This window comes from Salmo salar, chromosome 23 (genome assembly GCF_965601325.2).
Source record: "Salmo salar chromosome 23, fSalSal1, whole genome shotgun sequence".
Classification (NCBI taxonomy): Eukaryota; Metazoa; Chordata; class Actinopteri; order Salmoniformes; family Salmonidae; genus Salmo; species Salmo salar.
The window spans coordinates 15839684-15855602 of NC_138313.1; the positions used below are offsets into that span (position 1 = coordinate 15839684).

At 41.9% G+C, this 15919-nt stretch overlaps 1 protein-coding gene across 1 annotated transcript in view; it reads left to right on the forward strand.

Annotated features, from left to right (window-relative positions):
- The first annotated feature begins 8523 nt into the window (after positions 1 to 8523).
- Positions 8524 to 15919, forward strand: part of aqp4 (aquaporin 4) — a 34633-nt gene continuing 27237 nt past the window's right edge. The window contains exon 1 of the mRNA XM_082967923.1: positions 8524 to 8980. Coding sequence (XP_082824049.1) covers positions 8961 to 8980 — 20 coding nt within the window. The 5' untranslated portion in view covers positions 8524 to 8960. The remainder of the gene's footprint in view (positions 8981 to 15919) is intronic.

The window sequence follows — 15919 nt, forward strand, 5'->3', positions numbered from 1 at the left end:
ATTGATCTCAGATACTTTGTGCAGTGTGCTCAGAAGGACCGCATTATTGTTCCTCTTTGGGAGGTAAGAAACTAGAGTGGTAGTGGGGGTAAAGGCAAACATTGATGAGAAGGCCTCTCTCCCCCTTGTTGCGAGGAGTGCAGGGGGGAACTCATGCTTATTCTTTCTAACTGTGCCAACCATGGTGATCTTCCTCTTCAGGAGCTGCTGGCTGAGTTCACAAGAGGTGAAGAAATTGTCACACTTGACATTGTGCCCCCTCAGTTCATCTGTCACATCAAGTACAACCCGCATCCCCTGGTTCTTCTCCGAGACTCCACTGGTTGGCTTCCCTGTGTAGACTTACATCTTCCAAGCGTAGCTGGATTGTGCATCACAGGCCACCCATATCTTGATGCCATACGTTGCTGGCTTGCTGGGCATATAGCCCCGGAAAGGACAGTGACCTTTTGACAAAAGAGATTACTATCAGTAATCAGTATCAGTGTCACAGAAAACAATCACATAAATCAATGATATTACAGCAATACATAATAAAATTAAAAGTGAAAATCACTTACATTACAGATATGAAAATAAAAATGTGCCTCTGAATGAAACCAGTTGCTCATCCACTGTTACTTCAGGCCCAGGATTGTAGAGGTATAGCAGACGCTTCACCCACTTCTCCCAGACCTCTCTTATGGCCACCAGTTTGTCTCTCACACGTCTTGCAGGTCTTGACTCACGGTTATCAAATCGTAGCATTCTTGAGAAAGTTTGAAAGACTCTCAGTGGCATCGTGGCATGGAAAATCACCCTTCCACTCTCTGCATCCCAGAGACTACATTTAGCCTCGCCTCGGGACCTATACACACCCGCTAAGATTAGCAGCCCTATGTAGGCACGCAGATCAATCTCATCCATCCTTTTCCAGTTGTCTCCATATTTACATAAACCCTCCAAATTTGACATCTCCAGGATAATTTTTTCGATGGCTGGTGTGATGAACATGTAGAATGTTGAGGCGATGTCCTGGACATGGGCAACTGCATGTCTTGTGGGCCCTGGGGTCATCCCATTTTGTGCTGCCATCCTGCCTTGGTTGTCATATGGTGACAAGGACCATGTTATTTTGCTGTTCTTTGACAAAAATGTCTCTCTTTCAGCTTGGGGATTTCTTATTTATCTGAAGATGATGCATCGTGCTCTGGGTTGTATACTTCCCCATCTTCTTCTTCAGATACCTCCTCCTCTTCTAAATCATTGTTCTCTTGTTCCCCCTGGACATCTGAATAAATCAGATCTACGACCTGTTGGGCAGTGAAACGTGCACTCAGGGCTTCAGCAAAGACAAAACTGGGGGGACTGTTATCTGCAGCACCTTTATAGCCTCTGACTGCATTCCCTATTTGTAAACAATGCTTTCAAGAAATGTTTATTTTGTCAGAAATTTTGTTTAATTGTCTGAAATGTTGTTTATTTTGTCTGTCTGGGGTCATGGAGGAAAGATGTGCACAAGAAAGTTTTAGTTTTGTCTGAGTTCAATCAGTAGCACACATAATCTCAATTTCTCATTGTTTGTGTGTCTTTGTGGTTTTTGTGGTGTGTAATGATTTCACGATGGGACAAAAATGACCATAAGACAACCTTTGTACCCTGGTGGTGTACAGCTTTCATGGAAATATGAACAAAGGCAATGTTTCACTTTTTCTAATGTTGGGGTCACTCTAGGAAAACTCATCAAATTTCAAGTTGAAAAATATCAATTATGGGGTTTTCTTTGCTGTTAAACATAGTGGCGGGTCATTTTTGACCCTTAAGACAACACAGGGGTTAAATCTTCTCTATATGGGTAATTGGGGGTGGGAAACACATTTATATCAGTGCAGCACAGTAAAGTGCAGCACATTATAAACTTCAATGTTTGAGCTCTTGGACGGTTGGAGCCCCGTGCTGGCTATGCATCGCAATACTCTTCACTTTTCTTCTGAAGTGTGCATTTGTCCACTACCCACATCAAATCAAATTTACTTTGTCACATGCACCAAATACAACAGGTATAGACCTTACAGTGAAATGTTTACTTACAAGCCCTTACCCAACAATGCAGTTTTAAGAACAATACCACAAAAAAAGAAGAAATAAAAATAACAAATAAATAAAGAGCAGCAGTAAAATAACAATAGCGAGGCTATATACAGGGGGTACCGGTACAGAGTCAATGTGCGGGGGCACCGGTTAGTCACGGAAAAGGGGGGGGGGGGGGGCAATGCAAATAGCCTTGGTTGTCATGCCTTGATCTGTTTCACCAGTCCTTGTGCTTGTCTCGACCCCCCTCCAGGTGTTGCCCATTTTCCCCATTATCCCCTGGGTACTTATACCTATGTTCTCTGTTTGTCTGTTGCAAGTTCGTCTTGTTTGTCAAGTCAACCAGCGTTTTGTGTCTCAGCTCCTGCTTTTTCCAGTCTCTCTTTTTTTCGCCCTCCTGGTTTTGACCCTTGCCTGTCCTGACTCTGAGCCAGACTGTCTGACCACTATGCCTGCTCCTGAGCCTGCCTGCCGACCTGTACCTTTGCCCCACCTCTGGATTATTTGACTTCTCCCTACCCTGACCCTGAGCCTGCTCGCCATCCGGTACTGTTACCCCACCTCTGGTTTTCTGACCCCTGCCTGCCTTGACCTGTCGTTTGCCTGTCCCTGTTGCTGTAATAAACATTGTTACTTCAACACAGTCTGCATTTGGGTCTTAACTGAAATGTGATAGTACGAACTGGCCATGACTGGCCCAGTAGACTGGAACCAGCTCCGCTATGCCATCTCCTCCTAAGGAGACACAATTGGTAGGCACGAGGAGTTGCTTTGCGGTCTGATGAAGGGGTTCCAGGTCACGGCCGAACGTCACGACCAAACATTGGACATTTTGCGGGAGCAAGTGGGTTGCCTACTAGGCAGCCTACCGCGATGGTAACCTCTCAACCCCTCAGTAACCCGGCTGGTAACAGAGCCGTAAGCCCGGTTTCCCGGGAACCCCACTTACCGCCCCGTACCCTCTGTATTTTTCCTACCTTTTCTGTGTCTAGAGTTAAAACCATGTCTTACTGCCCCTTGTCTCCTGTTTCCCCATTATCCCCTGGGTACTTATACCTGTGTTCTCTGTTTGTCTGTTGCCAGTTTGTCTTGTTTGTCAAGTCAACCAGGTCAGCTCCTGCTTTTTCCAGTCTCTCTTTTTCTCGCCCTCCTCCATCCTCTGATTTTCTTACCCCTGCCTGCCTTGATCTGTCGTTTGCCTGCCCCTGTTGCTGTAAAAAACATTGTTACTTCAACACAGTCTGCATTTGGGTCTTACCTGAAACGTGATATTGGTAGCCATTTGATTAGATGGGGGTCGAAGCTGTTTAGAAGCCTCTTGGACCTAGACTTGGCGCCCCAGTACCGCTTGCCGTGCAGTAGCAGAGAGAACAGTCTATGACTAGGGTGGCTGGAGTTGTTGACAATTTTTAGGGCCTTCCTCTGACACCGCCTGGTATAGAGGTCCTGCATGGCAGGAAGCTTGGCCCCAGTGATGTACTGGGCCGTACGCACTACCCTCTGTAGTGCCTTGCGGTCGGAGGCCGAGCAGTTGCCATACCAGGCAATGATGCAACCAGTCAGGATGCTCTTGATGGTGCAGCTGTAGAACCTTTTGAGGATCTGAGGACCCATTCCAAATCTTTTCAGTCTCCTGAGGGGGAATACATTTTGGTGTGCCCTCTTGACAACTGTCTTGGGGTGTTTGGACCGTGTTAGTGATGTGGACAGCAAGGAACTTGAAGCTCTCAACCTGCTCCACTACAGCCCTGTCGATGAGAGTGCTCGGTCATCCTTTTCCTGTAGTCCACAATCATCTCCTTTGTCTTGATCACGTTGAGGGAGAGATTGTTGTCCTGGCACCACACGGCCAGGTCTCTGACCTCCTCCCTATAGGCTGTCTCATCGTTGTCGGTGATCAGGCCTACCACTGTTGTGTCATCTCCAAACGTAATGATTGTGTTGGAGTCATGCCTGGCCAGTCATGAGTGAACATGGAGTACAGGAGGGGACTGAGCATGCACCCCTGAGGGGCCCCCGTGTTGAGGATCAGTGTGGCGGATGTGTTGTTACCTACCCTTACCACCTGGGGGGACACCGTCAGAAAGTCCAGGATCCAGTTGCAGAGGGGGGTGTTTAGTCCCAGGGTCCTTAGCTTAGTGATGAGCTTTGAGGGCACTACGGTGTTGGTGGTGATCCTCTGTAGCTCAGTTGGTAGAGCATGGCAATTGCAACTAATGGAGATGCCATAATGGCACAGATACACAAGATAAGACTTCCTTCTATCTATATGGTGTCAATTGTTTCGGTTGTGACCGTTTCGGTTAAAACCATTTAGACTTATAGACTTACTTGAATGAATCCATATAGTTAGCATATAACTGGCTAGCTTTCATTCAGACAATGTACATCCTAGCAAAGATATATTTGAGTTCAAAAACTGTACTTGACATATTTCTTGAAATATTAGATGTTCGGTAGTGACACTTCTTAAAAATACATGAAGATTTACCAACAAACTCACAAATGTTCTCCAGAATGCTTGCAGACAAACTACTCAACATGTGGCCATGCTGGAGAGGGGTTTAATCCCATCACCTGGTGGTATTTGTAGGGTTGTGGCTTAGGGCACATTCATTTTACAGTCTTTTAATGTGTGTTTTAGTAGTGACATCAGAAAGTGGGACAGAATTTGTTTGAGAAATATGTTTTTAAATAAACAAAACTACTAATTAGATCAGTATCTTTCAAGTCAAGATGTTCAGTCGATATAATAGTGCAATTTTCTTTTTACTAAAATCATGAATTGCTTTATTTTCAAACATAGGGTTTAGGAGTCAGGTAGGAATAGTTAAACAATGAATTTGTACTATATTCATTTAACAATGTGTTTGTTATTGCCTTGGAATGTATAAGAACATATCATGATGTAAATAAATGTCTTAGGTATGGAGACTTAACTGTTTTTTTATTGTTTTTTGGGGGGTGGGACAGCAATTTACATCACTTCTGTAGAATCATCCATATAGTCAGACATCAGTCACAAACAGTGACTCAGTCACAAACCACGTTTCCATCCACAGTTATGCGAGTAAAGTCATACCCTATAAAACTAAAAAATCATGACAGCTGTGATGGAAACAGGATGTTTCAGTAACATTTTCTAAATGCCGGCAGATAATTTGTTCATTTGACATCGTGGGATCTTTTTGTGTCAGTAAAATTTTGTGTGCAAGAAATGGTGGTGGAAACGCCTTTATGTGCAAATATTGATATTATAACCATTATAAACTGGGTGGTTCGAGCCCTGAATGCTGATTGGCTGACAGCCGTGGTATAGCAGACTGGTATGACAAAATGTTTATTTCTTCTGCTCTAATTACGTTGTTAACCAGTTTATAATATCAATAAGGCGGTTAAGGGGTTTGGGGTTTGTGATATACAGCCAATATACCACAGCCAAGTGCTGTGTCCAGGCAGTCGTGCATAAGAACAGCCATTAGCCATGGTATATTGGCCATATAGCACATCTCCTCTGGTCTTATTGCTTAATTATATCAAAGTAAACTTGGAGTCAAGCAATGATATGTCGGGAAAGCATGCAGTTTATTAGACTACAGATGAAAAAAAGTTATGATGAACTTCACAGGGTAGTGAATATTGTGAGAGTCTGGTGTCTAATCTTGCTCTTTTGTCCATAATATTCTCATGTAGACTATACATGCTCTCTAGCCAACAGTGTGCAAATAGTGCTGTTGGCTAGAGCGCACGCTCCAAGGGTTCACTCTCTATATAACGCCATAAGGGGACATGCTATATAATGCAAATTTTTTGGGAAAAAGTGAAAATGTGATGGAAACCCATTTAACTTCTAGGGTTTATTTGATACATGGGAATTTACCTGCAAAATTTATTTTTATGTACACTACGTCATCACTCACAGCCTTTTATCAAGTCAGTTTGATAGAAACCTAGCTACAGAGATAATTAATTACTATGGGAGACAAAAAACTAATATTATTTCACCCTTATTTCACATTTCAATTGATATAATTTGTATTAACTGTCATCTCTTTATTATTCTCCTCCATGCTGTGCTAATGAAATTATGTTATGAAACCTCTCCACTTGAGGTTTCCAGTTAACACAGTCATCGTCACAGGGCCACCTTGTTTCTATGAAGAGATCCTGCTGTGAAGAGGTTGGCGTTTCATGTTGCACCGAGCGGAGGGAGAGCTTATGCACCTACAAAAGGTAATTCCAATGTTAGCACTCTCTTTACCAACTGCCTATTTGATCTCATTCATCTTTTCAGTAATATTTGTATAGCAGAGGCCTACACACATAAACACACACATCAGTACACACGCTAAAGCATGCCACACACACACATGTGCACATACACACACGAACACACATATATGAACAGTCATGCACATACATACATCAACGCACACACTTTTATTTTAGCACTGTGCTGTGTTTAGCAAAAATACAAATTACAAAAGATTTCGAAAAGGTTATTTTTCCAGCAATACCAGTAAAACACGGTGGCAATTTTCTAAATAACATCAGAACAGTGCCCCTTGGTAGTTTCACTTCTTTGTTTTCATTTTCAAATCCAACAGCTTTTTTACATTTTACATGGTGGAGATACAGTACATCTTTGTGCTCTAGGAAGGAAGTCAGTATTTTTGGACACCGATTTGCAGATATATATATATTTTTTTAATTATTTTTTAAATGATTATTATTTATTTTTTTAACTAGGCAAGTCAGTTAAGAACACATTCTTATTTTCAATGACGGCCTAGAAACAGTGGGTTAACTGCCTTGTTCAGGGGCAGAACAACAGATTTTTACCTTGTCAGCTCAGGGATTCGTTTTTGCAACCTTTCAGTTCCTAGTCCAACGCTCTTACCACCTGCCTTACATTGCACTCCACTAGGAGCCTGCGTGGCAGGCTGACTACCTGTTACGCGAGGGCAGCAAGAAGCCAAGGTAAGTTGCTAGCTAGCGTTAAACTTATCTTATGAAAAACAATCAATCTTAACATAATCACTAGTTAACTACACATGGTTGATGATATTACTAGTTTATCTAGCGTGTCCTGCGTTGCATATAATCGATGCGGTGCCTGTTAATTTTTCATTGAATCACAGCCTACTTCGACAAACGGGTGATGATTTAACAAGCGCATTTGCGAAAAAAGCACTGTCGTTGCACCAATGTACCTAACCATAAACATCATTGCCTTTCTTTAAAATCAATACACAAGTATATATTTTTAAACCCGCATATTTAGTTAATATTGCCTGCTAACATGCATTTCTTATAACTAGGGAAATTGTGTCACTTCTCTTGCATTCCGTGCAAGCAGTCCAGGTATACGCAGCAGTTTCGTCTGCCTGGCTCATTGCGAACTGTGTGAAGTCCATTTATTCCTAACAAAGGCCATAATTCATTTGCCAGAATTGTACATAATTATGGCATAACATTGAAGGTTGTAAAATGTAACAGCAATATTTTGACTTAGGGATGCCATCCGTTAGATAAAATACGGAACGGTCCCGTATTTCACTGAAAGAATAAACGTTTTGTTTTCGAAATGATAGTTTCCGGAATCGACCATTTTAATGACCAAAGGCTCGTATTTCTCTGTGTTATTATGTTATAATTAAGTCTATGATTTGATAGAGCAGTCTGACTGAGCGATGGTAGGCACCAGCAGGCTCGTAAGCATTCATTCAAACAGCACTTTCGTGCGTTTGCCAGCAGCTCTTCGCAATGCTTCAAGCATTGTGCTGTTTATGATTTCAAGCCTATCAACTCCTGAGATTAGGCTGGTGTAACCGATGTGAAATGGCTAGCTAGTTAGCGGGGTGCGCGCTAATAGCGTTTCAAACGTCACTCGCTCTGAGACTTGGAGTAGTTGTTCCCCTTGCTCTGCATGGGCAACGCTGCTTCAAGGGTGGCTGTTGTCGATGTGTTCCTGGTTCGAGCCCAGGTAAGAGCGAGGAGAGGGACGGAAGCTATACTGTTACACTGGCAATACTAAAGTGCCTATAAGAACATCCAATAGTCAAAGGTATATGAGAGAAATAGTCCTATAATTCCTATAATAACTACAACCTAAAACTTCTTAGCTGGGAATATTGAAGCCCCATGTTAAGGCTCGGGGGCAGTATTGAGACATTTAGAAAAAAATATGTGCCCATTTTTAACTGCCTCCTACACCAACTCAGAAGCTAGGATATGCATATTATTAACACATTCGGATAGAAAACACTCTGAATTTTCTAAAACAGTTTGAATGGTGTCTGTAAGTATAACAAAACTCATATTGCAGGCAAAAACCTGTGAAAAATAGATTAAAAAAAAATTGAATTTTGTGACTGTACTATTTAGTGTCATTGTTTTATAGATACCATAGTGAGAAAGGATTCATTTCGCAACTCCTACGGCTTCCACTAGATGTCAACGATCTTTATAAAGTTGTTTGAAGCGTCTATGATGAACAGAGACCGGATGGGAATGAAGAGAAGTTGACCTCCCTGGGATGTCGTCACTTCATTATTGGCTGCACCTGCGCAATCATGTGATGCGATACATTTTTCAAAGACGTTTTTCAAGACACAGGAGAGGTCGGGTTGAAACATTACTGATGTTTCACGTTAAAAATGGCTCTAAAGATTGATGCTAAACAACGTTTGACATGTTTGAACAATGTAAATAGATTATTTTTTTTACTTTTCGCCGTGAATCCCCCCCCCCCCCCCCCCCGCGCTACTTTTTAGTAGCCTACCGAAGCGCTAACAACATGGAACAACTTGGAGTTATTTGGACATCAATTATGAACTTTGTCAAAAGAAACCACATTTGTAGTGGACCTGGGATTTCTAGAAGTGCCAATGGATGAAGATAATCAAAGGTAAGGGAATATTGACAATAGTAATTTTGATATTACATGGTTACATATGGTGCTAACCTGTATAGCCTAGCCTATTGTTCTTAGCACAGCACCCGGTTTATTGCAAATTGTGATTTCCCAGTAAAGTTATTTTGAAATCTGGCATTGCGGTAGCATTTACGAAATGTTAAACTATGAATATTTGAATGACAATAATATAATTTACCAATGTTATCGAATAGTAATTTTGTGATTTGTAACGTTGTTCACCGGAAGCATTTGAGAGAAAAAAAAATCTGATTTTCACCGCTTCGGTAAAATGCTGTTTTTGGATATAAATATCAACTTGATGGAACAAAAAATGCATGTATTGTGTAACATAATGTCTTAGGAGTGTCATCTGAGGAAGATTGTCAAAGGTTGGTGTATAATTCTAGCTGGTTATCCGCTTATGGTGACGCCTGTGTTTGAATTGACAAAACATTACACACAGCTATTTTCAATGTACTCTCCTAACATAACCTAACTTTATGCTTTCGCCGTAAAGCCTCTTTGAAATCGGACAATGTGGTTGGATTTAGGAGATGTTTATCTTTCAAATTGTGAGAAATAGTTGATTGTTTGAGAAATTGAAATTATTAGATTCTTGCAGTTTTTGAATTTCCCGCCGTGGTCTCTTGACAATGAATCACGATATCGGGATAAGATCCCCAACAGGTTAAAAGGAACCACCAGCTTTCATATGTTCTCATGTTCTGAGCAAGTAACTTAAATGTTAGCTTTTTTACATGGCACATATTGCACTTTTACTTTCTTCTCCAACACTTTGTTTTTGCATTATTTAAACCAAATTGAACATGTTTCATTATTTATTTGAGGCTAAATTAATTTTATTGATGTATTAAGTTAAAATAAGTGTTCATTCAGTTGTTGTAATTGTCATTATTACAAATAAATAAATAAAAATCGGCTGATAAATCGGTACCGGCTTTTTTTGGCCCTCCAATAATCGGTATCGGCGTTGAAATATCATAATCGGTCGACCTCTAATAGATATCATCCTAACCAACTTGCCCTCCAAATACACCTCTGCTGTTTTCAACCAAGATCTCAGCAATCACTGCCTCATTGCCTGCATCCGTAATGGGTCTGCAGTCAAACGACCACCCCTCATCACTATCAAACGCTCCCTAAAACACTTCAGCGTGTAGGCCTTCCTAATCGACCTGGCCCGGGTATCCTGGAAGGATATTGACCTCATCCCGTCAGTAGAGGATGCCTGGTCATTCTTTAAAAGTGCCTTCCTCGCCATCTTAAATAAGCATGCCCCTTTCAAAAAATCTAGAACCAGGAACAGATATAGCCCTTGGTTCTCTCCAGACCTGACTGCCCTTGACCAGCACAAAAACATCCTGTGGCGTTCTGCATTAGGATCGAATAGCCCCCGTGATATGCAACTTTTCAGGGAAGTCAGGAACAAATATACACAGGCAGTTAGGAAAGCTAAGGCTAGCTTTTTCAAGCAGAAATTTGCATCCTGTAGCATAAACTCAAAAAAGTTCTGGTACACTGTAAAGTCCATGGAGAATAAGAGCACCTCCTCCCAGCTGCCCACTGCACTGAGGCTAGGAAACACTGTCACCACTGATAAATCCACTATAATTGAGATGTTCAATAAGCATTTTTCTACGGCTGGCCATGCTTTCCACCTGGCTACCCCTACCCCGGTCAACAGCCCTGCACTCCCCACAGCAACTCGCCCAAGCCTCCCCCATTTCTCCTTCATCCAAATCCTGATAGCTGATGTTCTTAAAGAACTGCAAAACCTGGACCCCTACAAATCAGCCAGGCTAGACAATCTTGACCCTCTCTTTAAAAAAAAAATCTGCAGAAATTGTTGCAACCCCTATTACTAGCCTGTTCAACCTCTCTTTCGTATCATCTGAGATTCCCAAAGATTGGAATGCTGCCGCGGTCATCCCCCTCTTCAAAGGGGGAGACACTCTAGACCCAAATTGCTACAGACCTATATCTACCCTGCCCTGCCTTTCTAAGGTCTTCGAAACCCAAGTCAAACAACAGATTACCGACCATTTCGAATCCCACCGTACCTTCTCCACTATGCAATCTGGTTTCCAAGCTGGTCATGGGTGCACCTCAGCCACACTCAAGGTCCTAAACGATATCATAACCGCCATCGATAAGAGACATTACTGTTCAGCCGTATTCATCGACCTGGCCAAGGCTTTCAACTGTCAATCACCACATTCTTATTGGCAGATTCAACAGCCTTGGTTTCTCAAATGATTGCCTCACCTGGTTCACCAACTACTTTTCTGATAGAGTTCAGTGTGTTAAATTGGAGGTCCTGTTGTCCGGACCTCTCTGCAGTCTCTATGGGGGTGCCACAGTGTTCAATTCTCGCGCCAACTCTCTTCTCTGTATACATCAATGATGTCTCTCTCGCTGCTGGTGATTCTCTGACCCACCTCTACGCAGATGACACCATTCTGTATACTTCTGGCCCTTCTTTGGACACTGTTAACCTCTTATGGCTAGGGGGCAGTATTTTCACGGCTGGATAAAAAACGTACCTGATTTAATCTGGTTACTAATCCTACCCAGTAACTAGAATATGCATATACTTATTATATATGGATAGAAAACACCCTAAAGTTTCTAAAACTGTTTGAATGGTGTCTGTGAGTATAACAGAACTCAAATGGCAGGTCAAAACCTGAGAGATTCCTTTACAGGAAGTGGCCTGTCTGACCATTTCTGGAACTTCTTTGCCATCTCTATCTTTTACTAAGGATCTCTGCTCTAACGTGACACTTCCTACGTCGTCCATAGGCGCTCAGAGACCGGGAAAAACCTGAATGTCGTCATCCCAGCCCCAGGCTGAAACACATTATCACCTTTCTCAAGTGGCCGATCAAGGGACTGTGGGCTTAGGCGCGTGACCTGGCCGCCCCCGTCTTTGTGATTTTTTTTCCTCTGTTGGCCGAAAAGGAGATTCCCGGTCGGAATATTATCGCTTTTCTACGAGAAAAATGGCATAAAAATTGATTTTAAACAGCGGTTGACATGCTTCGAAGTACGGTAATGGAATATTTAGAATTTCTTTGTCACGAATTGCGCCATGCGCGCGACCCTTCTTTACCATTTCGGATAGTGTCTGGAACGCACGAACAAAACGCCGCTATTCGGATATAACGATGGATTATTTTGGACCAAACCAACATTTGTTATTGAAGTAGCAGTCCTGGGAGTGCATTCTGACGAAGACAACAAAGGTAATGAAACTTTTGTAATAGTAAATCGGAGTTTGATCAGGGCTAAACTTGGTCGGTGTCTAAATGGCTAGCCGTGATGGCTGGGCTATCTACTGAGAATATTGCAAAATGTGCTTTCACCGAAAAGCTATTTTAAAATCGGACATATCGAGTGCATAGAGGAGTTCTGTATCTATAATTCTTAAAATAATTGTTATGTTTTTTGTGAACGTTTATCGTGAGTAATTTAGTAAATTCACCGGATGTTTGCGGGGGGTATGCTAGTTCTGAACGTCACATGCTAATGTAAAAAGCTGGTTTTTGATATAAATATGAACTTGATTGAACAAAACATGCATGCATTGTATAACATAATGTCCTAGGGTTGTCATCTGATGAAGATCATCAAAGGTTAGTGCTGCATTTAGCTGTGGTTTTGTTTTTTTGTGACATTATATGCTAGCTTGAAAAATGGGTGTCTGATTATTTCTGGCTTGGTACTCTGCTGACATAATCTAATGTTTTGCTTTCGCTGTAAAGCCTTTTTGAAATCGGACAGTGTGGTTAGATAAAGGAGAGTCTTGTCTTTAAAATGCTGTGAAATAGTCATATGTTTGAAAAAATTGAAGTTTTTGTATTTTTGAGGAATTTGTAATTCGCGCCACGCCTATCATTGGATATTGGAGCAGGTGTTCCGCTAGCGGAACGTCTAGATGTAAGAGGTTAACTAACCTCCAGACGAGCTTCAATGCCATACAACTCACCTTCCGTGGCCTCCAACTGCTCTTAAATGCAAGTAAAACGAAGTGCATGCTCTTCAACCGATCACTGCCCGCACCTGCCCGCCCATCCAGCATCACTACTCTGGACGGTTCTGACTTAGAATATGTTGACAAATACCTAGGTGTCTGGCTAGACTGTAAACTCTCCATCCAGACTCACATTAAGCATCTCCAATCCAAAATTAAATCTAGAATCGGCTTCCTATTTCGCAACAAAGCATCCTTCACTCATGCTGCCAAACATACCCTCGTAAAACTGACTATCCTACCGATCCTCGACTTCGGCGATGTCATCTATAAAACAGCCTCCAACACTCTACTCAACAAATTAGATGCAGTTTATCACAGTGCCATCCGTTTTGTCACCAAAGCCCACCACTGCGACCTGTATGCTCTCGTTGGCTGGCCATCGCTTCATATTCGTCGCCAAACCCACTGGCTCCAGGTCATCTACAAGTCTCTGCTAGGTAAAGCCCCGCCTTATCTCAGCTTACTGGTCACCATAGCAGCACCCACCCATAGCACGCACTTCACCAGGTATATCTCACTGGTCACCCCCAAAGCCAATTCCTCCTTTCGCCGCCTTTCCTTCCAGTTCTCTGCTGCCAATGACTGAAATGAACTGCAAAAATCAATGAAGCTGGAGTCTTATATCTCCCTCACTAGCTTTAAGCACCAGCTGTCAGAGCAGCTCACAGATCACTGCACCTGCCCGCCCACTGCACCTGCCCACCTGTACATAGCTCATCTGTAAACAGCCCATCCAACTACCTCATCCCCATACTGTATTTATTTATTTATCTTGCTCCTTTGCACCCCAGTATCTCTACTTGCACACTAATCTTCTGCATATCTACCATTCCAGTGTCTAATTGCTATACTGTAATTAGTTCGCCACCATGGCCTATATGTTGCCTTACCTCCCTTATCTTACCTCATTTGCACTCACTAAATCTCCTCCCTCAAATACACAGGCATTCAGCATGTTACTCTACTAAGGAGAGGAGGTAACATCGAGATCCTTTGATATTTCCGTATTTTATTTTTAATAAATGTGCTAAAAAAGAATGTGGTATTGTGTTTTTTCTAATACATTTTTGAATAAGGCTGTAACGTAACAAAATGCAGAAAAAGTCAAGGGTTCTGAATACTTTCCGAATGCACTGTGTGCGACTCTATTTATTTATTTTCATAGCTTACAGTTTATTCGCCGTTAGTCAGCACCTGTACTCTAAATAATTTTCTCTGTGTGTGCACCAGCTAATGCTTTTCATGAAATACAGTATAAGCCAATGCTTTTAAAGCTGAAGTCCCATCGCAATTAAGAAAATGGATGACATAAAAGGTCATTCTGAGTGGCTGAGATTGCCCACTTTTCAGTGCCCCCAGAGATCAGCCAAATTTCATGTGGTTGTGAATTTTATAGATTTGATGTCCCTGCACCTACTGTATGAGGGTATAGATGTCTTACAGAAGCAGACGTTCTCAGTCAGGAGACTAATGTTGCCGAGGGATCTGAATTGCCAAGTAGTCCATAACACTTTCAGCTACAAAGAGAGTAAAGTAGTCCTTACTATAGCAGTTAAAGTAGTCCATATAGTACTAGTACACACACACACAGAGTACAGTAGTCCACACTGTAGCACCAACTCTAGTCTCTATTGACCTGTCCTGTTCTATTATGTATGGCTGGAGGCAGGACCCAGTCTGCATTAGACACTATGGCGACACCCTGGCCCAATTTGAGACTGGAGCAGGTAGTTACACGCACACATGCACGCACACACACACATACACACACTCTCAAACATCTTCGTTACTAATTCATAACCCAATGATTTTATTTAGATTATTTTAGCACATCTCCCATCAGTCCTAAACTGCATTTATGCCAATCACAGTGCTGAAGTTGTAATCTTGATTTTACGCTACTCTGCCTATCCAACGTTGTATAAACAACCAACTCAAAGCACTGACTCAGTCCCAGCTCCCAGCGGCAACAAGATCACAACCAGATCTTCAAAATTGAACATATTACGGATGAACATTTATTTTTGACCCATTCATTTTGCGTGGTTAAAGAAACAATTCAAAGGTTAACAGGTTGAAACAAGTCTTAAGTCTTAAAACAAAATAATAAAACACGACTCACTATTACCCTTAAGTATTACCTACTGCAGCCCTCATCCTCCACATACAACACCCGTTCTGCCAGTCACACTCTGTTAAAGGTTCCCAAAGCACACACATCACTGGGTCACTTCTCTTTTCAGTTCGCTGCAGCTAGCGACTGGAACGAGCTGCAAAAAACACTCAAACTGGACAGTTTTATCTCCATCTCTTCATTCAAAGACTCAATCATGGACACTCTTACTGACAGTTGTGGCTGCTTCTCGTGATGTTTTGTTGTTTCTACCTTCTTGACTTTGTACTGTTGTCTGTGCCCAATAATGTTCGTACCATGTTTTGTGTTGCTACCATGTTGTGTTGCTACCATGTTGTTATGTGGTGTTGATACCATGCTGTGTTGTCATGTGTTGCTGCCATGCTATGCTGTTAGGTCTCTCTTTATGTAGTGTTGTGGTGTCTCTCTTGTCGGGATGTGTGTTTTGTCCTATATTTTTGTTTTTAATCCCAGCCAGTATATAATGATGTGTTTGATGTTTTATGTACGAGATGTACCATATATGTGCATAAGCTTCACCTAATATAGAACAGGAGAGGCGTTTGAATTTCATTGAATTTCACTTCAAATTTGAATTGCAATCATGTATCCTGTTTACTACTTAAATTCAAATTCAAGTGTTGAATTGGAAGGTATGTGTCATTCTCAATTAAATTCTGAGCGGAATAGGTGGAATGGTATCAAACACTGTTTGATGCCATTTCATTCGCTCCGTTCC